This window comes from Nansenia antarctica (assembly GCF_963989245.1).
Source record: "Nansenia antarctica genome assembly, chromosome: 6".
Classification (NCBI taxonomy): Eukaryota; Metazoa; Chordata; class Actinopteri; order Argentiniformes; family Microstomatidae; genus Nansenia; species Nansenia antarctica.
In genome coordinates this window covers 69,971,698-69,996,413 of record NC_137676.1, presented here as the reverse complement: position 1 = coordinate 69,996,413, position 24,716 = coordinate 69,971,698, and the positions used below count along the sequence as shown (strand labels likewise).

At 45.8% G+C, this 24,716-nt stretch overlaps 2 protein-coding genes across 2 annotated transcripts in view; one reads left to right on the top strand and one right to left on the bottom strand.

Moving 5' to 3' along the window:
- kdm4c (lysine (K)-specific demethylase 4C) overlaps nucleotides 1-9,000 on the bottom strand; it is a gene marked incomplete at both ends in the record, with an annotated part of 53,681 nt that extends 44,681 nt beyond the window's left edge. The window contains 4 exons of the mRNA XM_080534831.1: nucleotides 2,646-2,839; nucleotides 4,819-4,933; nucleotides 8,192-8,367; nucleotides 8,857-9,000. Of these exons, the coding sequence (XP_080390957.1) occupies nucleotides 2,646-2,839; nucleotides 4,819-4,933; nucleotides 8,192-8,367; nucleotides 8,857-9,000 (629 nt within the window). The remainder of the gene's footprint in view (nucleotides 1-2,645; nucleotides 2,840-4,818; nucleotides 4,934-8,191; nucleotides 8,368-8,856) is intronic.
- Nucleotides 9,001-13,977: 4,977 nt separating this feature from the next.
- LOC308161147 (proteasome adapter and scaffold protein ECM29-like) overlaps nucleotides 13,978-24,716 on the top strand; it is a 38,070-nt gene continuing 27,331 nt past the window's right edge. The window contains exons 1-8 of the mRNA XM_080535100.1: nucleotides 13,978-14,038; nucleotides 15,336-15,466; nucleotides 17,089-17,205; nucleotides 17,751-17,869; nucleotides 18,192-18,338; nucleotides 18,888-19,065; nucleotides 20,711-20,850; nucleotides 24,407-24,485. Coding sequence (XP_080391226.1) covers nucleotides 14,017-14,038; nucleotides 15,336-15,466; nucleotides 17,089-17,205; nucleotides 17,751-17,869; nucleotides 18,192-18,338; nucleotides 18,888-19,065; nucleotides 20,711-20,850; nucleotides 24,407-24,485 — 933 coding nt within the window. The 5' untranslated portion in view covers nucleotides 13,978-14,016. The remainder of the gene's footprint in view (nucleotides 14,039-15,335; nucleotides 15,467-17,088; nucleotides 17,206-17,750; nucleotides 17,870-18,191; nucleotides 18,339-18,887; nucleotides 19,066-20,710; nucleotides 20,851-24,406; nucleotides 24,486-24,716) is intronic.

Sequence of the window (24,716 nt, the reverse complement as noted above, 5' to 3'; positions counted from 1 at the left end):
GACAGAGAGAGGGGGAGATGGAGAGAGGGAGAGAGAGGGAGACATGGAGAGAGGGAGACATGGAGAGAGGGAGGCATGGAGACATGGAGAGAGGGAGAGAGAGGGAGAGAGAGGGAGACATGGAGAGAGGGAGAGAGGGAGAGAGGGAGACATGGAGAGAGGGAGACATGGAGAAAGGGAGAGAGGGAGAGAGGGAGACATGGAGAGAGGGAGAGAGAGGGAGACATGGAGAGAGGGAGAGAGGGAGAGACATGGAGAGAGGGAGACATGGAGACATGGAGAGAGGGAGAGAGAGGGAGACATGGAGAGAGGGAGACATGGAGAGAGGGAGAGAGAGGGACATGGAGAGAGGGAGAGAGGGAGACATGGAGAGAGGGAGACATGGAGAGAGGGAGACATGGAGAAAGGGAGAGAGGGAGAGAGGGAGACATGGAGAGAGGGAGAGAGAGGGAGACATGGAGAGAGGGAGACATGGAGAGAGGGAGAGAGGGAGACATGGAGAGAGGGAACGAGACAGCCTGACGAGGGACGAATAAAGGAAACACCTCCTTCCCTTTTCACCTTTTTCCATTCTCTCCTCCCCATCCCCCCATTTCTCCCTCTCCCCTCACAGTTGTGGAAGCGGGGGTATCCATCCAGCCCCACCTTCCAGCATGCAGACCCCCCCCCCCACCACCCCCCTGGATCAGGGAAGACCTCCCTGACACGCCTTGGTGGGCTAAAGAACCCCCCCAGGTGTCAAGACACCAGCATCACAAACACAGGTGCCCCCCAAGGGTGGGTTTCATCACCACTCCTCTTTCACCCTGTACTCAGTTGACTGATGGGACACGCTCAAGCCTCCTGTCTCCTAGGCTAACTCTCAGTCTCCCAGGGCCTAGGCTAACTGTCTCCAAGACTAACTCCTAGACTAACTCTGTCTCCTAGACTAACACTGTCTCCTAGACTAACACTGTCTCCTAGACTAACTCTCAGTCTCCTAGACTAACTCTCAGTCTCCTAGGGCCTAGGCTAACTGTCTCCTAGACTAACTCCTAGACTAACTCTGTCTCCTAGACTAACTGTCAGTCTCCTAGGCTAACTCCTAGACTAACTGTCAGTCTCCTAGGCTAACTCCTAGACTAACTCTGTCTCCTAGACTAACTCCTAGACTAACTCTCAGATCACTCAACTATAGATTGTATATGCTGTTGGTTTAGCAAGAGACAGGGAAGATGGCACTAGTCTCATGCGGGGGTACATTTCTAACCAATCACCACACAGGTAATTATTGACAGTTGTCGGTGCTAGGTTAACGTTGCTAGGTTCACGTTGCTACGTTCACGTTGCTAAGATCCCCTAGTAACGTGTGTGTACGACTAGAGTGGGAGGCTAGGAAGACTAGAACAGAGCCAAACAAAGTGTATTTTTTTTAAGCCATTACCAAAATTTTAACGTACCTTTAATGATCAAATGACCGCACAGAATCTTTCTACACTCTTCAGTGATGTGGGAAAAACTGAAAGGAAAAGTTGCTAATCTGTATCATTTTTGTCCTGCCCCCTCCCATAGGGGACCTGTCTAAAAAAAACAACAAAAAAAAAAACACCAACAGCCTCGGTCTTATTAAAAATAACCGCCTGAAGAGCCACCGCCAGGATGGGGGCGGTGAAGTGAAGCAGCTTCTTTAAACGAGGCTGTGTTTGGCTGTGTGCAGTCTTCACATCAACAAAGGCAAAACCGGGTTTCGATAACGCAATCCAGCGCAACCTCGTTCACCAATCCAGCACCACACACTCTCACACACACACACAGTGACTATTCATCAAGAACTAAGCGAAATGATTATGCTTAATTTCGTAGCCAAGTATTGTTGCCAGGTAAATACCACACAAAACACTTGGCAGAGGCGGGAATTATTTGGCAGTTGGTCTAAGCCGAGAGAGACAGAGCGTCGTCAACAGAACCTTTTTTACATTCGTGCTGCGAGGCTTATCATGGAAATGTGTTTGCATTCATTAAATGTGCTGCTTTTTTAGTGTGTGCTGCCTTTCTGTGTGTGTGTGTCCTCTGTTGTGTGTATCCACTTGTATCCACTCAAATTTCCCCTCTGGGGGGTTTTAATTAACAAAGTCACGTCCTGTCTTACCAGTTTGTGGAATGGAGGTTAGTGAGGTAGGGTAGGTGATCTTCCAATTGGCCTACAAAACGTCTGTTCAACCACATTAGCACTTAGTTATCTGAAGCGCGCCCACACAGAGCTGATACCACACAGCGGCCATCTTCAATGAGAGCCCATAAACTCTTATATCGATGGTAATAAATGGTAAATGGACTGACTTATATAGCGCCTTATTCCAAAGCGCTTCACAGCGGCCTCTCATTCACCCATTCACACACACAGTCACACACCAATGGTGGCAAGCTACCATGCAAGGCGCCTGCCTGCTCATTGGGAGCAATTTGGGGGTTCAGTGTCTTGCCCGAGGACACCTCGACACGTGGCCAGCCGGGGTTCGAACCGCCGAACTTGCAATCATTAGACACCGGCTCGACCTCCTGCCCCACAGCCATACGTACCTCCATACGTACCTCCAGGATGTGGTGACTGTCTCAAGGAGATCCTAACCCCAACATGCAGCCTACACAGCCCAGTGCCCACCTACCATGACTTGGGCTCTCCGAAGTGCAGGTAGTTGATGCTGTAGAGGTCCATGTCCTCGGTGTGCCAGGAGAAGGAGGTCTTCCACATGCCGAAGTACAGGTAGGGGGTGTTGACGCCCTGGATGGACACCCCGCAGTCCTCCTCGATCACGTCCAGGATGGAGTTGAGGTGGCCGATGTTCCACTCGTCCACGCCCTGGGAGAGGCACAGGTTTGGGGGTTGGGGAGGGGAGGGGAGGGGGGAGGTTAATGGTTATTGCTGTGTTTTTTACTGCAAGAGCAACCAGGTTTGGGGAGCCGGGGGAGAGAGGGAATAGGGAGGGGGGAGAGAGGGAAGAGGGAGGGGGGAGAGAGGGAAGAGGGAGGGGGGAGAGAGGGGGGAGAAGAGGGAGGGAGAGAGGGAAGAGGGAGGGGAGAGAGAGGGAAGAGAAGAGGGAGGGAGAGGGAAGAGGGAGGGGAGAGAGAGGGAAGGGAAGAGGGAGGGAGAGAGAGGGAAGAGAAGAGGGAGGGAGAGAGGGAGAGAGGGAAGAAGGAGGGGGGAGAGAGAGAGGGAAGAAGGAGGGGGGAGAGAGGGGGGAGAAGAGGGAGGGAGAGAGGGAAGAGGGAGGGGGGAGAGAGGGAAGGGAAGAGGGAGGGAGAGAGGGAAGAGGGAGGGGAGAGAGAGGGAAGAGGGAGGGAAGAGGGAGGGAGAGAGGGAAGGGAAGAGGGAGGGAGAGAGGGAAGAGGGAGGGGAGAGAGAGGGAAGAGGGAGGGAGAGAGGGAAGGGAAGAGGGAGGGAGAGAGGGAAGAGGGAGGGGAAGAGAGGGAAGAGGGAGGAGAGAGAGAGGGAAGGGAAGAGGGAGGGAGAGAGGGAAGAGGGAGGGGGGAGAGAGGGAAGAGGGAGGGGAAGAGAGGGAAGAGGGAGGGGAGAGAGAGGGAAGGGAAGAGGGAGGGAGAGAGGGAAGAGGGAGGGGGAGGGAGGGAAGAGGGAGGGGGAGAGAGGGAAGAGGGAGGGGAGAGAGGGAAGGGAAGAGGGAGGGAGAGAGGGAAGAGGGAGGGGGGAGAGAGGGAAGAGAAGAGGGAAGGAGAGAGGGAAGAGGGAGGGAGAGAGGGACGAGAAGAGGGAGGGAGAGAGGGAAGAGGGAGGGGGGAGAGAGGGAAGAGGGAGGGGGGAGAGAGGGAAGAGGGAGGGGGGAGAGAGGGAAGAGGGAGGGGGGAGAGAGGGAAGAGGGAGGGGGAGAGAGGGAAGAGGGAGGGGAGAGAGAGGGAAGAGGGAGGGAGAGAGGGACGAGAAGAGGGAGGGAGAGAGGGAAGAGGGAGGGGAGAGAGGGAAGAGGGAGGGGAGAGAGGGAAGAGGGAGGGAGAGAGGGAAGAGGGAGGGAGAGAGGGACGAGAAGAGGGAGGGTGAGAGGGAAGAGGGAGGGGAGAGAGGGAAGAGGGAGGGGAGAGAGGGAAGAGGGAGGGGAGAGAGGGAAGAGGGAGGGGAGAGAGGGAAGAGGGAGGGGAGAGAGAGGGAAGGGAAGAGGGAGCGGTGAGAGAGGGAAGAGAAGAGGGAGGGAGAGAGAGGGAAGAGAAGAGGGAGGGAGAGATGGAAGGAGAACAGAGAGAGAGGGAAGAGGGTTAGAGAATGATGAGAGGGGGAAGCCGAAGGGAGAGAGGAAAATGGGTTAGAGAACGGTGAGAGAGAGAAGAGGGAGGGAAGAGGGAGGCAATGGAACAAAAGAGATTGTGTTGGATATTGTTGTGTTTTTGTGTATAATTGCTTGTTTCAGAGTGCTCCTCATCTTGTATGTCATACTGATATGCAATTATGTTTTTTTCTGGTAAACGAACTTGGAATTGAGATAGAGAGAGAGTGAGGGAGGAGATTAGAGAGAGTGAGAGAAATAGCAAGGGGAAGAGAGAGAGAAAAAACGAAAATAGCAAGAAAATACAGAGAGAGACGGAGAGAGAGAGACAGAGTGACAGAGACAGAGAGAGACAGAGAGACAGAGAGGGAGACAGAGAGAGAGAGAGAGAGAGACAGAGAGAGAGAGAGACAGAGAGAGAGAGACAGAGACAGAGAGAGAGAGAGAGACAGAGAGGGAGAGGGACAGAGAGGGAGAGAGACAGAAACAGACAGAGGGAGAGAGAGAGAGAGAGACAGAGAGCGAGGGAGAGAGACAGAGCGAGAGAGAGGGAGAGAGAGAGCCTTACCTCATCGTAGAGACTCCCACTGACGTCAGCTCCATATATGGGCGACACGAAGGTGAGGTTCTTCCAGTACTTCCTCTCCAGGTCCTCATAGTTCAGGTAACGGGGGGTGCAGTACCTGGTGGGGGGGGAAGGGGGGGGCATAGGCATAACGTAAGTATAGTAACATGTATGTATAAACACAACTAAAAAACTTCATGTGTGTGTGTGTCGGCAGGGAGGGGACGGAACACAACAACAAGCATGTATGTATGTAACAGTGAAAACACACAGCAAGCGTCGACCTCAGGCAGAAGACACGCAGCCGGTGTGGAAGCCGGAGCAACAGTGAGAGGAGAGCCGCGGCAGTTCTGCCACGCAGATGTATGTTTTCGCCGTAAGGCATTATATTCAGCGTAGCCAGCGGTAACAGCTGCTCCTTCCTATAGCACGGAAGCATGCAAGACCTGCCTGGGGACTCTCAACCCTAAACACTACAAGCCTCTTCCTAGACTACGCCATCTTAGACGACACTACAAGCCTCTTCCTAGACTACGCCATCTTAGACGACACTACGCCATCTGAGACGACACTACAAGCCACTTCCTAGACTACACTACGCCATCTTAGACGACACTACAAGCCTCTTCCTAGACTACGCCATCTTAGACGACACTACAAGCCTCTTCCTGGGCTACGCCATTTTAGCTGGATCTCTGATACAGGGCTGGTTTCATGGATGCAGATTAAGACTAGATCAGATTAAAAAGCAGCCTCAATGCAGATTTTACCATTTACATTTCTGGCATTTAGCAGACGCCTTTTGGGGAGGCTGTGGCGCAGGAGGTAGAGCCGGCGCCTAATGATGGTGATGATGATGGTGGTGTGTGAATGTGGGTGTGAATGGGTGAATGAGAGGCCATTGTAAAGCGCTTTGGAATAAGGTGCTATATAAGTCAGTCGATTTACCCTTTACAATTGACCTTTATCCAAAGCGACTTACAACAAATACATTTGTCTAAGGAAGTGAATCATCTGTATGTGAAGTCAGTGAATCACACCGTTGCGAGTGTGATTTAATCCTGGACTAATCTTGAACCTTGTCTGTGAAACCAGGGGGGTATTCCATCATTCTGACATCACCAAAGGAAAATCCAGGCTTATTTTTGTCTTATCTTGTGAGACTCATCAAAAATAAGACTGGATTTTCCTTTAGCGGCGTTGATGGAATACCCCGCTTGCCCGTTGTCTTTTAAAAAACAAAAACAAAAACAGACCTTTAGCTTTCTCCAAATTCCCCAATCCATCCAGAGAGCTATAGTGCATGGTCTCTCCGTGGGAGATGAAAAAAAAAAAAACACTCACTTAAAACTGTCTGCTAAACTCCAAGGGTTTGATGTGGGCTTCCCTTGTTGACAAAGCATGAATCAGCCTTATGAAGAGACAGTTTCAGTGTAAATGGCTGCTGCTTCTGTTCTTCACAGACACGCTGTCCAACAACAGAGAAGGGGTCTGTGTGTGTGTATAGGGGGGGGGGGGGGTGCGTGCGTGTTTTGCATGCCTGTGTGTGTGTGTGAGGGGGGGGGGGGGGGTTGCGTGTGTTGCATGCCTGTGTGTTGCATGCCTGTGTGAGTATGTGTGTGTGTGGTGCATGCCTGTGTGTGTGTGTGTGTGTGTGTTGCATGCCTGTGTGTGTGTGTATGCATGCCTGTGTGTGTGTGTATGCATGCATGCCTGTGTGTTGCATGCCTGTGTGGTGCGTGTGTGTTGCATGCCTGTGTGGTGTGTGTGTGTGTGTGTGTGTGTGAGGGTTTCCGTTAACCGGTAATTACCGGTCTTTGTCCGATAAAAGTCCGACATTTTTAAACCTCTTCGGTCTTAATGTCCGGTGAAAATAATTCCCTTTAAGCACAATTTGAATACAATTTGCTAAAATTTATTTGTCACATATTCTGATTCCTTCTACATTAAAAAAGACGAATAGGCTATATGTTTTCTTTTATTATTAATGTGTAGACTAGCCTACGCGATGACAAACAGCGGCAGGGTTGCCAAATGGGATTGACAATGTACAGCCTAACTAGTCCGCTAAATAACCGCTAAACCCAGTAGCCCATTCGGCGGTAACCCGCCCCATCTGGCAACCCTGTCTCTCAACGGCGCGAGTAGTTTAGTCAGTTAATTTAGTTTGATCTAGTCTAAATAAAACCACTGCCGTGACCGGAGTCACGGTTATTGTTCTGCGTGTTTTGGATGTGCAGCTAGAGCACAGTGAATGACCACCGAGGGCCGTGAGATGCGGCTAGTAAAGGACGCTAGCCATCTCAACCCCGTTCATTGATTGAGCCTGCCGTGCCCGTTCCAGCCCTGAGTCGGGAGAAGTACTACGGGAGTAGTGCGCTACTATCGACAGCCTGGGCTACTGGTACCATTAATTAGGATTGATTAGATTAGGTTGACAATACCACACTACATTTGAGTTTAGGGATATCAATGTTATATATTTGTGTATGTTTTATCTTTATGTATTACATGTTATAATTGTTCCACATTTGAGACCTGTCTTCTCCCCACTCAGTTATTCAGTCGGTGTCCATCATTTTAGTTCAATTTAGTCTATCTATAGTGTTAGAGTTGAATTTGTGCCACTAAGGTGAAATAGTCCACGGGTGTGTATCCCCCCCGATACATCCTCCTCATTCTCATACTCCCGAGTCCGAGTAAGTATGATTTGACAGGCAGCTAGACTTAATGCCTTCCCAATCAGCGAGACGTGGTTATAGAAATTACGTTGTTTTATTGATAAAAAGGGTAAAAGTGGAAAGAGAATATAGAAAACTTACATTACTGTCGTGAAACTATTTAACACACTTCAGTTAACGTAATGTGGAGTCCGTTCATTGATCGATCGATGCAGTCCGTTCAAATAGCCATCACAAGCTAAACTAGGCATACTTAAAATTACCAATTACATACTCAAATCCCATTAATGCAATTGAAATAAACATCTTAAAGTAGCCTACAGTCGTAATTCAAAGTAGCAAAGGTGACTAGGCTGCCCAGTGTGGCGCGCGTGCAGCCCTGGACATATGCCATAGTAGCGCATGCGAATCATGAAAGCCTATATTATCATATAGTTCGCGATCTAATCGTATCGGATGAGAAATAGACATTAAATGGCATAGGCCTATATAGGCTACACAACAGCTAATCACCGCGACAAACACCTATATTATATTCTAATATGATGACCGGAATTTCTCCCGTTTGTCCGACACATTGAAATCTTCCCGGACACGTTGACCGGCACCAATCTTTTCTAACGGAAACCCTGCTGGTGTGTGTGTGTGTGTGTGTGTGTGTGTGTGTGTGTGTTCTGAGTCAGGGGGTCACTCACTGGTCACTGTTGGCGAGGCGTCTGAACTCCTGCACGCTGAGCGGCTTCCTCTGGACGTTGTACTGGGTGAAGAGCCCTGATTGGCCGGCCACCACCTGCTGGATGGGGGCGTGGATCAGCAGTTCGTCTATGTCGTCATAGCTATGCCGAGGCTTCCAGCACTTAGGAGGAATCACCTGGGAGGGGAGAGGGGGAGGAGAGAGGGTGAGGAAGAGAGGGGAAAGGGGAGATGGAGGAAGAGATAGAGGGGTAAGGAGAGAGGGGGAAGGGGAGAGGAAGAGAGGGGTGAGAGGAGAGAGGGGACAGGAGATAGAAGGGTGAGTGGAGATGGGGAAGGGGAGAGATAGAGGAAGAGAGGGGAGAGGGAGAGAGGGGTGAGTGGAGAGGGAGAGGAAGAGAGGGGAGAGGGAGAGAGGGGACCGGAGATAAGAGGGGTATGGAGAGAGGGGTGAAGGGAGAGAGAGGGGACATGGTGGAAGATTATCTTCCCAAAGCTCCCAACAGAGATCTACGGTACTAACACACACACACTCTCTCCCACACCCACACCCCCACACCCCCACACCCCCACACACACACATACACACACACACACACACACACACACACACACACACACCCAGACCCAGACCCAGACCCAGACCCAGACCCAGACCCAGACCCACCTTGGCGAGGCCCGCGCGGTGCGCGCCCTGTGACTCCATGTAGGCCAGGTACTGGTTGAAGTCCCTGAACTCCTCCATGCTGGGCCGGAAGGTCATGATCTTGCAGGTGGGGTTGGCAGGGCCGTACACCTCTGCCCCCGCCATCCTGCTGCCGAGACAGAGCCTGGGGAGAGAGAGACACACACACACACACACACACACACACACACACAATACAGTTTATCAATATCCACCAATGAAAAGAAGAAGGTAGGTAGGCTACAGGCCACAGGGGTTGTAAGAGTAATAATATAAGAGTGGCACTGCTCCACTATGTAAACATTACAGGGCACATTAAACTATACATTTAATAATGACAGGTTAATTAACTCTACTAAACTATACATTTAGTAATGATAGAGTAACTAACTATATTAAACTATACATTTAGTAATTATAGTGTAACTAACTCTATTAAACTATACATTTAGTAATGATAGTGTAACTAACTTTATTAAACTATACATTTAGTAATAATAGTGTAACTAGCTTTATTAAACTACGGTATACATTTAGTACTGATAGAGTAACTAACTTTATTAAACTATACATTTAGTAATGATAGTGTAACTAGCTTTATTAAACTATACATTTAGTAATGATAGAGTAACTAACTTTATTAAACTATACATTTAGTAATGATAGAGTAACTAACTTTATTAAACTATACATTTAGTAATAATAGTGTAACTAGCTTTATTAAACTATACATTTAGTAATGATAGAGTAACTAACTTTATTAAACTATACATTTAGTAATTATAGTGTAACTATCTTTATTAAACTATACATTTAGTAATAATAGAGTAACTAACTCTATTAAACTATACATTTAGTAATGATAGAGTAACTATCTTTATTAAACTATACATTTAGTAATGATAGAGTAACTAACTCTATTAAACTATACATTTAGTAATGATAGAGTAACTAGCTTTATTAAAAACTAAAGTGAAAGCGTGTGCACGTCCTCAGTTGACTCAGTATTTTGTCAAAATGCACAGAAAATACCACTAAAATGCTGAATTCACTGGGGAGCATCATAATGCTTATCATAACAGTTTTTAACAAAAGTGTGCTTCTAATTACACTATTGACTATTCACTAGTGACTCTAATTCCACTACTCCCTAGTGTGCTACTTCAAGTACACTACTACAAAATCTACAGAGTCGAAACAAGCTGAGCTGTACTGGGTTGGTCCGGTTACACCGACAGAGCTGGTGTCTAATAATTGCAAGGTTCAAACCCCGGCTGGCCACGTCGCATTGAAGTGTCCTTGAGCAAGGCACTGAACCCCTAACTGCTCCAGGGTCGCCTTCTATGGCTCTGACCCTGTGCCTTGAGAATAAAATAGGCCTACATTTCGTGGTACTCTGTGCAATGACAAAGGTTGAATCATCATGAGTCATCATCATCACACGTCCACACCAGAAAATGACAGTGTGAAAGGAAGCCATCGTGACCAGCCCAGTGTGGTTTGGGCCGGTCAGCCCATAATGGAGCAGGCTAGACTAGAGGATGACAGAGGCCTAAGAACGATTGCACTGACTCACTCTCTGCACACCAACAATGCTGTGTATGTATATATACACACACACACACACACACACACACACACACACACACACACACTGCAGCCGCGGCCATTTATTACTAACCCTCATCTTAAATGCATTGCCTTGTTCACCTTCATTGCTTATTGTGTTGCCACTGTGTTTGTATCGTTAGCCTAAGTCCTGATATTTGCAGTGTTGAGAGGAAGCTTGGAAATCAACGAGTCATTGTACAACTGACATCCTGTGCATGTTTAATCAATAAGCTTTGACTTGCCTGAAATCCTTTGAGGTATTATGATACAGCCGTGCCAGCTAGTCACCAGCCATGATGCTCGGTGGTGACACAGCACAACATTACACACAACAAGGTTGTGATTAGCTGTTAAGTGGAATCAGGTGTGATGTGGTGATGGTGGTGGTGGTGGTGGTGGGGGGGGCGGGTGCTAGGCAACATTACAAGGGTAATTGCTGTTTAACAGAGAAAAAATAAATGCTAGGAACAATTTGTCCACTAGAGGGAGTACACGTCCCACAATTTGTCCACTAGAGGGAGTACACGTCCCACAATTTGTCCACTAGAGGGAGTACACGTCCCACAAATGCAAAGGGATCTTTCTCAGCCTCCTTGGTGCTGGCAGCCCCCCCCCCCCCCCTGCCCGCCCCCCTGCCCAACTCGAAACAAATGCAGTTTCCAGGGGGACAAAGGCTCACCATGGTTTAAATCCTTTGACAAGGGAACACAAGTCTTTGCTCCAAATGCAATACGACGGCGGACCACAACAAGGACATTAGGACTTAATAAGTTGCTTGTGTAACACATTTACGCAGGTTAAGTAATGATAACAGATGATAAAAGTACGCAGCTATACAAACAAACGACATTTTACACAAATAACTGAATTCACTTAGAAATAGTGTGCAAGTCCGGGTTGCACTGCACAGACATACGTAGTACTAAAAATGCTCCCCCCCCCCCCCGCCCCCCATTTTAATAACCTGTTTTCATAAATTGTTGAATGCACACTATCAATACAAATCACATACAAATCACATAAACTCGAATTAGTTAGTTAACTAGTGAATGGATACGTTAACCTGATTGGATTGGATGGTTTATTCTGTTTTTATTACGTAGTTTATATTATTGCCATTGTGTGTTTTATTTATTAGTATTGTTCTATTATTGTTTTTAGGATGTTAAAGCACTTTGAGCTGCAACGTTTGCAGGAAAAGTGTTATACAAATAAAGGTTATTATTATTATTATTATTATTATTATTGCGCTAGCTATGCATGCTTTGTCTGTCTGGTGTGAGTCTACGTTCTATGTCCAACGTTCTGTTGTCCAACGTTCTATGTCCAACGTTCTACGTTCTGTTGTCTACGTTCTACGTTCTGTTGTCTACGTTCTACGTTCTGTTGTCTACGTTCTACGTTCTGTTTGTCTGGTGTTGAGCCTGGCCTACGTTCTCTTGTCACAGCGAGCAATGGCAGACCATCAAAAAGACACAACTCCCAATATTGACAACAATGCCAGCATGGGCAACACCCAACACCCTATGTGTTTAATAACGCCTTGCTTCATAAACAACCTGCAGTTTGTTTGAACTGTAAGGAGTTAGCAGCGACTAGTAGGTGTTAACTGGTTTTCTAATGCTTAACAAAATAAAATAAAAACACAAAGTGCATTGGGCTGGGTAATCAACTTCATAAGTCAGTCTCTCAACAACCAGCTGGGGGATTTAAATGCCCCTTGTGTGCAGCCGAGGGTCTGCAAGGCCGCTTCTAGCTGGCTAACTCACTCCTGCATGTGAACCATGGTGCCACACACACCTCACATAGTCAAGACCTGACAGGAGACCTGTGCATGTCTGGTTCATTAACACATCCACTGTTAACTAACTCAATCAAAGAACAAGAAGCAACATTGTGATCCACATTTATAAGCAAGTCAACTAAGCTAGCTGGCTAAAGCTGGCATCTTTCTTCTCACCAGCTAAACTGTCAAGGTGCTAGGCTGACCACCAACACATATCTATAAGTCATATCTACAAACATGTCTCATACATAATAAGCACTTGTCTTTATTCTCGCATTTCGCATCCGCATAACGGGGCTGTTGTGTTGTTAGCCCAGGCTGGCTAGCGAGCTTAGCCGAGCCTTAGCTCTTACCTAGCATGGCTAAGCTGCTGTTATTCCAGAAAATAGACCCCTATTAATAGAAAATAGACCCCCTAATAGCCTCTACTGACACCCAGCTACATGTACCGTTCGTGGGAGAGCAGATTGGCCCTACCTTTGTACCTTTGTTATGAAACACCTCCCAGGCGTAATGTTGTTTATCCTCCGCGGTGCTCCGAGTCCAGCTGTTCGCTCATGACAGTTGCTAACTAAAGGACTGCGTTCGTCAACTGGCTCTGGAAATCTGATCAGCACTCATGGGATGCCTCTCGTCCAATCAAACGACGAGGATGGTTTGGGACGGAGAAGCCAGTGTGCGCTCCGGCGCTCTTAGAGAAAATTGACGAACGCAGCCTGGGGTTGTGCATTGGGGTTAGGAAGTCTTCTTCTGTCTTCAACCAGATAGGTTCCAACTCCACCTGGTGCAGTGTTGCTGCCCCCTATTGGTTCAGTAATATTCTATAATTTCCAATCTAAATATTAAACATTGAAAATACATACCCAAAATACAAACTTACATGTTTATGAACAAAAGAACGAAAGAAGAATGGCACAATATTAAAGCCTTAATGTAAAAAAAAACAAAAAAACATAATCACTACACAGTTACAGTAATAACACATATTTTTTATTCATTGTCTTATTTATGTTGTTAAATGTTTATCTATTTATTTTCTATATGTTTGTATCTATTCTTGCCATTTTAATTTTTTATTACTATCCTACTTTTTCTGTATTTTTTTTTTTTAATGCTATGTAAAAGCACTTTCTTTGAATTGCCCTTGTTGTATGAAATGTGCCATACAAATAAACTTGCCTTGCCTTGCCTTGCCTCATATACTCCACCTCAATCATTCTATCATGTCATGAAAGATGATATATTTGGGCATGGCAAACGCTTGGAAATGACATGACAAAAACAAAGTTTGTCAAATGACACCGGTCTGATTCCTCCATTTAAACACCCATGCAAGAGTTTGAGATGAATGCTTCGATGTCCATGTGACAGTTTCTCTCTGTTGATCAGCATCCCTCCTCCAAATGTTTAAAGGGTTTAAAAGTTAAAAAGCTCATGCAACAATGTAACAATGCAGTATGTGTAATAATGTGCAGTGGACTTCCACAGTCCCACAGAGCAGAGAGAGAGGAGTGGCATCCCTGGTCCAGTGGCACTCAACTCAAGGGGGATGCGTTCGTCAATTCGCTCTGAGAGCGCCGGAGCGCACCCTGGGCTCTACGTCATAGAAGGACCGAGTCATTTGATTGGACGAGAGGCGTTCCATGACGGCTGAACACATTTCCAGAGCGACTTGACGAACGCAGACAGACTCGTAGAGGCTCAGAGAGAGACTCAGAGAGACCTCCTATGACTTTCTGCAAAACATGGCTGCCCAAGATGAACTCAGTAAGTTTCTAAACGAACTTCATGCCCGATCCGAAATAATCCTCTGCGCAAACCCTCTGCGTAACCGATGACATCATGTAGTTATAAGTTCAGTGCGTTGTCATGGTTTCATGTTGACAGATTCGGTTGATCATCCGAGGTAGCGGTTAGCATTCTGATTGTGCTAAGCTAACGCTGCAGCAAGGCCGTATTGCCCAGTCATGGTCCAACAAACGAATGAGCAATTAGGGGGGTTCAGTGCCTTGCTCAAGGACACCTCGACATGTGACTTTTGATTGGCCCGGTTGTTGATCGTTTTAGTCCCAGTGTGTCACCGTTGTCACGTTTGACCAGGACAGTTTTTAGGCTAAGCAGACAGGTTACATACGTTGGTTAGCTATGGAAGCTATGCTAAAAAGAGCTAACCGGCAACTTGATCAGCCAGCTGGATAAGTCATGGATGAGTCTAGTCTAGTTGTGTATTAAACCTCCACTTTCCGTGCGTTTTAGTCCATCTAAAGATCTACAAGATGAGACATCTGATTGTCAGTCTAGTATGATTGCAGATCATAGACCATCATAACTAAGGTAGCCATTTTGCTCCCACTTACTGCAAATAGGTGTTCTGTCATGTCTCATATCAACAGTTATACCAGCTAAGGTGTGCTAGTGGATTGTATTCATTCATATCATTCCGTAGTTCCCTAGCTAGTCGACCTCATAGGGCTTAACTGGGCCACACATGCTTTTGTCAGCTTTGTGATTATGTCCCAAACATGTCCCCACCCCTTTTTAGGTTGATAAGCTGACATGTCAGTGACAGTGTGTTACCTTTCATAACTGACCCTTATTTGCCTGGTGAGGTCAAGGATTGGGGCTGATAGGGTTGGTGTCCGCTATGCACCGTCATCATGATCATGGTCATCGTAATCTTCTAGCCACAGTGACTTGACATACCCATCCTAATATGGCAGTGACACAGAAAGGGAAATGGTGTGTGTCTGTGTGTGTGAGAGATCATTTCCCAAACCCCCTTGTATTGTATTCCACAGTTCCAACCATGCATCAGCATCTTCTGCTCCAGGGAGGCTGGTGGAGGTAGAAATCGGAGGACGGGGCTCATTGGAAACGTATCAAACTCCCACGCATTACAATGAGCTCGTCCTCCCATTCCGACCTCCACCAGCCTCCCCCTGATCAGCATCTAGCCAGAGTGAACTTGAGGAGATACCCTCATGGAAATTAAAATGGCCCAGAAACAGATACAAATGAAACTGAATTCCGTGTTTTCAACCCCCCCCTCTCTGTTGTCCCACAGATCAGCTGGAGCGAGTGTTCCTACGTCTGGGCCATGCAGAGACCGATGATCAGCTCCAGGACATCATCTCCAAGTTCCTGCCTCCTGTCCTCCTCAAGCTGTCCAGCGTGCAAGAGGGCGTGAGGAAGAAAGTAAGGATGTAGTAGTAGTAGTAATAATAATAATAATGATAATAGTAATAATAATAATAATAACGATAACAATTGTTTTACTTCCATGCGATCAACTTCAGTCAGTCAACTGTTGGAATTTGGTATGTTATGCTCTAAGCAAGGGGTCAGAGTCATAGACGGCGACCCTGGAGCAATTAGGGGGGTTCAGTGCCTTGCTCAAGGACACCTCGACACGTGGCCAGCCGGGGGTTCTGGCCAACAGGCATCATAAGAAAAATAAATCTATGCTAGGACAGGGCTCGACAGTGCGACTGTTTTGGTCGCATTTGCGAGTGAATATATTTCTGTGCGACTTGGAAATACATTCAATCGCACCAGTGCGACTAAAAGACAGCTGAACTACTGTCATGCGCAGTCAAACTTATGTGTATAAGCGATGAGGGAATGAAAACAGTGAACAGAAACGCGTGTCGCAGAAATGCTTCACGCGAGTCCTATATGCGCTTAAAATGCGCATAATGGGTATATGGGATACAGCTCTCATAGTTCGTAGCGCTGTGTTTTGTTAGCCGCTAACTGCTAGCAGCGTTTGCTTCCGGTTTCATGACAGCTAGTTTAACCCTATCCGCTTGTTAAGTCTGACGTCAAAAGTGACGTTTTGCCATTTCCGTGTCCAAACCAGAAATTCCCTGCGCCAGAGTACCTGTGAACTACAGCGGTAGAATGACAGTTTAATCGTTTTTTAGACTCGGATCTATTCATACAACAAGGGACACAATACTTTCCCGTTTTCTCCATATTGTCAGGTTATTTGAGCCTCGGAAAAGCGCTATATAAATATAATTAATTATTATTATTATTTCTCCATTTCGAAGACAGCGCCTCAGCCAACGTTGGCCCCGGAAACACGTCACGACTTAACAAGCGGATATGTGCCTGACGTCTAACATTCAAATGACTCTAACTTCATATTTTTTCGGATTTCAATGTATGACACATCATTTGAAAGCTTACGATCCGTAGTTCCAATCCACAACACTTCACATTTGAAAGTGTTTATGTAATTGTTTTACATTTGAAAGTGTTTTGTTTATATATATTTATATTATACAATTTACCAGTCATATTCTGGAATGTGTCTAAATGTTAAAGTTCCATAAGTATAAGCAAAATAAAGTAACAGTTTGTAAATAAATAGTAGCATTTAAAAAAAAAACACCGTGAACCGTGACCCAAAAACCGAGGTTCATACCGAACCGTGGGCCAACTGAAATTAATATTTAATAACTTCCCCTTTACATTGTGTGAGTCTCCATTTTTATTACCGCCAAGAGCCGGTTATGATCATTTTGATATGTTATGATTATGATAATTTGTTGTCGTTGTTGACGAAAATTGCGCAATTTTCATTGTGCTACTGAAATTCTTGGTGTGCTACTAAATTTTTCAACATGGTAGCACAGTGCTACCTGGGGAAAAGGTAAGCGTCAAGCCCTGTGCTAGGACCATAGTCCATAGTATAGCCTACATAATATACTACTGGATGTCTCACGGCTGCCACTTGGCATCTGCCTTTTTGTCTCACCCCTCTCTCTCCCCTCCTTCCCCCTCTCTACCCCCCCCACCCCCCCCCCCCCCAGGTGATGGAGTTGCTGGTCCACCTGAACAAGAGGATCAAGAGTCGGCCTAAGATCCAACTGCCTGTAGAGACGCTGCTCGTTCAGTACCAAGACCCCTCAGCCGCTTCCTTCGTCACGGTAACGCCCATCTTACTCCCCCCTCTTACAGTTCTACATTTTCTATATTCTTACAGTTCTACATTCTAGAATTTCTATATTCTTACATTTCTACATTTTCTATATTCTTACAGTTCTACATCCTAGCAATTCTATATTCTAGAATTTCTACATCCTAGCATTTCTACATTCTAGAATTTCTGCATTTCTACATTCTAGCATGTCTACATTTTATTGACCACTCAATAATTTTGTCTGAAACATGAATGAATGAATGGACTTTATTGTCATTGCTACAGTACAGGTACCAAACAACGAAATTTAGGAGGGGTGGCTGTAGGTGTAGAGGTTGTAGAGGATGGGGCTTAGCACGCAGCCCTGGGGGGACCCAGTGCTGAGTCTGAGGGCTGTGGAGGTGTGGGGGCCCACCCGCACCCTCTGGGGGCGGTCGGTCAGGAAGTCCTTGATCCACGCACATATAGAGTGTGATAGACCCAGGTCTAGTAGTTTGGTCACTAGCCTGTCTGGAAGTGATTATTAACTAATTTCATTACTTTTCTGTGCAGAATTTCACCATCATCTACATCAAGATGGGCTACCCTCGCCTGGAGGTGGGGAAGCAGTGTGAGCTGGCGCCTACCCTGCTCACCGCCATGGAGGGCAAGCCCCAGCCCCAGCAGGACAGGTGACACACACACACACACTGTATACATACTTGCACGCACACACACACAAGCACTGTATACATACACACACACACACTGTATACATACGCACACACACACACACACACACACACACACACACACACACACACACTGTATACATATGTATACACACACACACACACACACACACGCACTGTATACATATGCACTGTATACATACACACTGTATACATACACATCCACACACACGTTGCACATTTTACATCCATTTAACATCCACTCTCCCCCTCCTCCTCCCCCCTCTCTCCTCCCCCACCCCTCCCCCCTCTCCCCCCCCAGCCTGATGCACCTCCTCATCCCCACCCTGTACCACATGAAGTACCCAGCGGACCACAAGACGGCCTCCCCCTTCATCCTGATCGAGAGGCCCAAGACCGTGCAGCTGCTGCTGGAGTTCATGCTGGACGTCCTGCTGATGCCCTACGGGTGAGTGGAGGGTCGGAGGTCGGAGGTCAGAGACCACCATGGGCGGCCATTTTGAGTGTGGCGGAAGTGATTTGTGGTGATTGGGGGCAATCTCCTGATGATTGTAGTCGCTATCTGAGGCTGTATAATAATAATAATAATAATAATAATTGTTTTATTGGTATAGTTGTACTGTTATCACGTAGCCAGAGCACTTTACAACTTCACAGGCCAAACCGACAACAGCGTTGATTATAAACAACGTGGAGCATAGAGGGACAGCTTAGAACGGGGGGGCAGCGGCGTACAAAGTCACACGTTAAAAGCTGCCTAAACAGGTGACTGGGCCTTCCACTTGAGAGACACTCACTCCCTCTCTCCTCTCTTCCCTCCCTCTCTATTCCCTTCCTCTCGTCTCTATTCCCTCCCTTTCTCTCTTCTCTCTCCTCCCCCCATTCTCCTCCCTATTCCTCTCCTCTCTGTTCCCTCCCTCTCTCCTCTCTATTCCCTCCCTCTCTCCTCCTTCTCTCCTCCCTCTCTCCTCTCCTCTCCTCTCCTCCGGGCCTCCAGGTTCGTGCTGAACGAGCCCCCTGTCCGCCCCGCCCCCTCCTCCCCCCAGGGGGGTGCCGGGGCCGGGGGAGGGGTGGCGCCCGGGCAGGGTCTCCCCCAGCCCCCCCCGGGGATGAGCGTCTACGCCGCCAAGAGGGTGATCGGGGAGGCCCAGTGGAGCGCAGAGCAGCTGGAACAGGTGGGGGCCGCCGCTGACCTCTGACCTCAGAGGAGGAGCAGTGTTGTTGTTGGACAAGAAATTGAAGTGTGTGTGTGCGTGTCTGATTGTCTGTCTGTCTGTCTCTCTCTGTGTGTGTGTGTGTGTGTGTGTGTGTGTATATATATATATATATATATATATATATATATATATATATATATATATATATATATATATATACATGTATATACCAGGGTTTCCGTTAGAAAAATTTGCCGTCGGACATCGTGTCCGGGAAGAATTCGATTTACCGGACAAACGTGATATATTCCGGTCATCATATTAAAATATAATAAAAAATTTTTTTTGCAAATTCATATTTTTTTTTCTCCAAATCTAATATAGCTGTTTGTCGCGGTGATTACTGTTGTGTAGCGGCCTATATATGCCATTTAATGTCTATTTCTCATCCGATACGATTAGATGCGAGCTATATAATATATAATAATATAACATGATTTGACGGATGCGCGCTATGCCATTATGTCCAGCGCTGAACGGGTCCAGCGCTGAACGGGCGCCTCACTGGGAACTGAACAGACAGCATCGATCAATGAACGGACTCCACATTACGTTAACTGAAGTTTGTTAAATTGTTTGGGATTAATGTGAGTTTTCTATTTTCTCTTTCCAGTTTTACCCTTTTTTTAAAAATCAATAAAACAACGTCATTTCTATAAGTCTCGCTGGTTGGGAAGGCATTTCGTTTAGCTCGGGAGTATGACAATGGGAAGAACACAACTGTATAACTGAATGACAACAAATGTATGAGTAATGAGTAAAACAATGTCACTTTTATAGTATGTTGTTTAACTTGCCGTTCGGTCGCCATGGCTCTAGTGTGTGTAGCAGCTTCAGCTAGCTGGCTAGAAACTTCTAGGGGTGCGTTCGTAAACACGCTCTGAGAGCGCCGGAGCGCACGCTGGCTTCGATGTCACAGAGCGACCGAGTCGTTCGATTGGACGAGAGGCGTTCCGCGAGTGCTGATCGGATTTCCAGAGCGTGTTTACGAACGCACCCATAGATGGGAAATCAAGAAACCGTATTACTATGGTGGACGGGTTGGCAGGGTTGCCAGATAGGCATGGGTTACCGCCGAATGGGCTACTGTGTTTAAGCGGTAATAGACTGGTTAAGCTGTAATCCCATCTGGCATCAATCCCATGTGGCACCTGTGCGCTGTTTCGCATAGGCCAGCCTACACATTAGGAGTCATCATCATGCCGGTGTCAAATCATATCATAATAAAAGAAATACATAGCCTATATATTCGTCTTTTTTAAAATAGAAGGAATCAGAATGTGAACTTTAGCGAATTGTATTCAAAGGGAATTATTTTCACCGGACAATATGTCCGACGACTTTTCAATATGTCGGACTTCAACCAAATTTACCGGACAAAGACCGGTAATTCCCGGTTAACGGAAACCCAGGTATATACTATGCGTGTGTATGCTAATGTGTGTGTGTGTGTGTGTGTGTGTGTGTGCGTGTGTGTGTGTGTATATATATATTCTATGCGTGTGTATGCTAATGTGTGTGTGTGTGTGTGTGTGTGTGTGTGTGTGTGTGTATATATATATACTATGTGTGTGTATACTAATGTGTGTGTGTGTGTGTGCAGTGTAAGCTGGGCATAGTGAAGTTCATCGAGGCAGAGCAGGTGCCGGAGGTGGAGTCGGTGGTCCACCTGGTCGTGGCCTCCAGCGACACCAGACACAGCGTCGCCACGGCAGCAGACCTGGAGCTGAAGAGCAAGCAGAGGTAACTAGGGGTGTAACGGATCACCTAACTCACGGATCGGATCGTGTCACGGATTTTGAGTCACGGATCGGATCATTTTTCGGATCAACACAAAACATATATTTTTTTTAATAAAAACAACATTTTCCTTGAATTCTGTAAAAACACCACTTTTAATGTGTGAAACAAAAAAACAACATTCAAGATGTCAAAACTGATATATATATATATATATCACATATATATATATAACATCTATATATAACAACATATATATAACAACATATATATATATATATATATATATATATATATAACATCACTGCTGCAATCTGGTTGCCAAGTGAAACCTAACTTTACCTAAATAATAAAGTGAAATCCTTTAAACATGGTAAGAAAAAAAAGTAAATAAAGCAAAGCAGCCTCAAGCTTATAACTTCATATTCATTTTCAAAAATATGAGGATGTCCACATTGTCTGGGGAGAGGGCAGACCTATTTGCAGTCACTATGTCTCCTGCTGTGGAGAACACCCTCTCGCTAGGAACTGAAGTAGCCGGCACAGCCAGGTAGCGTCTTGCCATCATGGCAACGTGAGGGTACACACCGTAACTTTCTTATCGACCTCCCTCCTTCCATCATTATTATAAGTAACAGGGAAGCCAAAGTGCTCCCATACATGTGATTTCAATGACGAGGGAGGCCTTTCCAGTTCGCCAACGTTGCTAGCACTCGCCATGATACTTGTTGCTGTGGATTCCCAGCTTCACGTGGAGTGAGTACGTAACAGAGTACTTTTTTTGTGTGTTTACACAATCACCCAGGCTGCTTAGCGGGTGATATGACGTGATATAAGTGGGACAGAGATGAGTGAATGAATGTTGTTGTCAACTCAGTACGCATGCAGAGAGAGAATAAAGCGCACATGATTGTTTTTCTACCGGTTACATTTGAATGAATGAATGGTCTTTATTGTCATTGCTACAGTACAGGTACCAAACAACGAAATTTAGGAGGGGTGGCTCCCCTGGTGTTAGGGAAAAAAAAAAAAAAAAAAAAACGATTTTGCTATTGATCCGCGGTACACATGCGTTCCGAACCGTGGAGGGCGATCCGAACGGATCACGGATTATCCGTGATCCGTTACACCCCTAGAGGTAACCATGGTGACGGTGGTGGTTTGTTTATTTGTTTATTTAAAAGGATCCCCATTAGCTTATGCCGTAGCAGTTTGCTAATCTTCCTGGGGTCCACATATAATCAACAGACAAACACCTAATACATTAATACAACATACAGTGTTTCCTCCAGGAATTTTCACATTAGTGGCGGGGTGGTCGCATAAAACGCGTGCACGCGAAAACAAATATAATTTCTTAAATAGCGGTTAAGTCATTAAAGCCGAGCAGGTGATTTTATATAGAAGGTGATCAAATACTAATATTGTTATGTACGACAGTATGTCATTGCAGCACTTTGTTGCACTTTACGACGTCACGTTCTGTTAGAGCTTTACGACTGTGTGTGTGTGTTGTCAGAATGAATGGCACTTGACAGTAAACGGATCTCAGTTTGTATACCTGTGTGGATCTACATTTATTAGCATAACACAAACATAATAAATTAGATAGAACAACCATGTTCATTAATGCTTGAGTTCATGTTCATGTTCGCACTGTTACTGTGTTGTGTGCCAAAGCACCCCTGTGATTGGTGGAGGTCACGGGCGGGTGCTGTGTGTGTTATTGAGACCGTTGGGAGAGAGAGCTCGGGTGAACTAAGAAAGTTGTGTATGAGATAGTTTACAATTAAACGCACAGATTACATGAGAGAAGCTATCTGTCATTATTTCAACCACTGTCCAAGTGGGGACGTTACAATACTTTAGGACGTTACAAAACGTTAGCCGCTAGCAGCGTTTTTAGCAGTCACCATTCTTGAGCAAAACATGATACAAACAAACATTCAAATACTCGTGTCGTCTTGATTTTTTTTTCGATTTCAATGTATGACGCATCATTTGAAAGCTTACCATCTGTAGTTTCAGACTATGTAAACAAACGAAAAATTACGTAAGCAAATGGTTATTATTTATCTGGTATAGATACCACTTCTGCGCCGAATGTACCGCCACCGGCACAAATCCGCACCCGACATTGTAATTACCGTAATTTCTAAACGGTTTGTGCTATCGAAAAAAATCCAACTGTCCCTGAAAGCTGAGATGTTGCACTTCAACCAACATATAGGGTATTACGGTAAAATGTGACGTGAGGACATTCTCAGAGTCAGTTTACTCACAGTGATTGGTGGAGCGTTCAGGGACACATGCTTTTTTTCAGTTCTCCGGTCATAATAACTCGCTGCCTTTCTGCGCAGCCTGAATCAAAGTGGACTGTCTGAATCATTTGGTGGCGGAGGAAATTCATTCGTGGCGGCCCGCCACCAATAAATGCATATAGAGGAAACACTGAACATATAATACATTAAAGGGACAATGCGTGACCCTCCGCGACATCCAGTGGTGAAAACAAGACAAACAGATCCGGCAGCAATCAAACATGATATTTGTATTAATTTGCGTATAATGCAATGCACAAAAGCATTTTCCTGGCCTTAAAATGAGCGGGTGTCTTCGTGGAGGCCGCCATGTTGAATTAATTGTAAATCAATGGAACATTCAGCTTCACCCCTGGATGTCACTTAAAGTCACACTCAGTCCCATCAAACATAGGCCTACAGATGAATGCCATATTCGATTCCAGTCAAATCCTCCAACCTCATCCCCACCACAAGATGTCGCCAAAACTCACACACTATCCCCCCGATACAGTAGTAAATACAACAAAATAAACTAAAATAAATAAAAATTTACAAAAAGGGCAAATATTATTAATCCATTAAAATATAAAGACCTATAAAGACATGATCCTAACGCAATCATCTCTTCGATGAAAAAAGGAATCAACCAAAATAAACAAAGTAAAATAAAACAGCTACCTGTCATCAGCCACTTAATAGGTGCCTCTTCAGTCTCTTTTTGAATAACCTTTTACTTTTTTCTTGGCGGATATCAAGAGGTAATTCATTCCAAAGTGTACTAGCTCTATAAAGCACTGTTCTTTTCAAAAAAATTGTTCTTGGGTGGGCTTTCATAATGTCACCATTGCCGGCCTTCCTGGTATGGTGGTGATGATGATGTCACCCATTCAGAGAGAATTCTGAATGTCTTCAGGTTCTCATTGAGTGGATTAGCCCTTTAGGTGACCAGTAGAAATGTTTGGGTCTAAAACCTCCTGACTGGGTCTTGGTCCGGATCCTCCAGGGTTATGGGGGGTATTCCATCATTGTCGCTAACGGAAAATCCAAGCTTATGTTTGATGAGTCATGTGGGAGATTTATCAAAATAAGGCTGGATTTTTTTTTTATAAATCTCGGGAGACTTGGATAATAAGCCTGGATTTTCCTTTAGCGACGTCGATGGAATACCCCCCAGGTCTTGACTTCATCTCTGTTGTAGTTTTTTATTTAGGTTTTTTTAAATAAAAATATTAATGTTATTTATTCCAATTCTGCAGCATCGTCGACTGGAACAACCCTCTGATCATCAACAAGATGTACAAGGTCTACCTGGGGGACATCCCTCTCAAGACCAAGGTAGAGGAGCACTCCTCACTCTTCCTCTCTTCACTCTCTTCCATCTGTCACTCTTCTCCTCCTTTCAGTCTTCCTCATCTTCCTCTTCTCTTGCGCTTCTGCTCTCCACTCTTCTCACACTTCCATCAGATATATATTAAAGCTAAATGTGAACAGGTGAATGAGCTGCCTGAGTTGGAAGCAAGTATCACCATTGAGCAGCGCGAGGTACAGAGACTGTTCGCTAACACC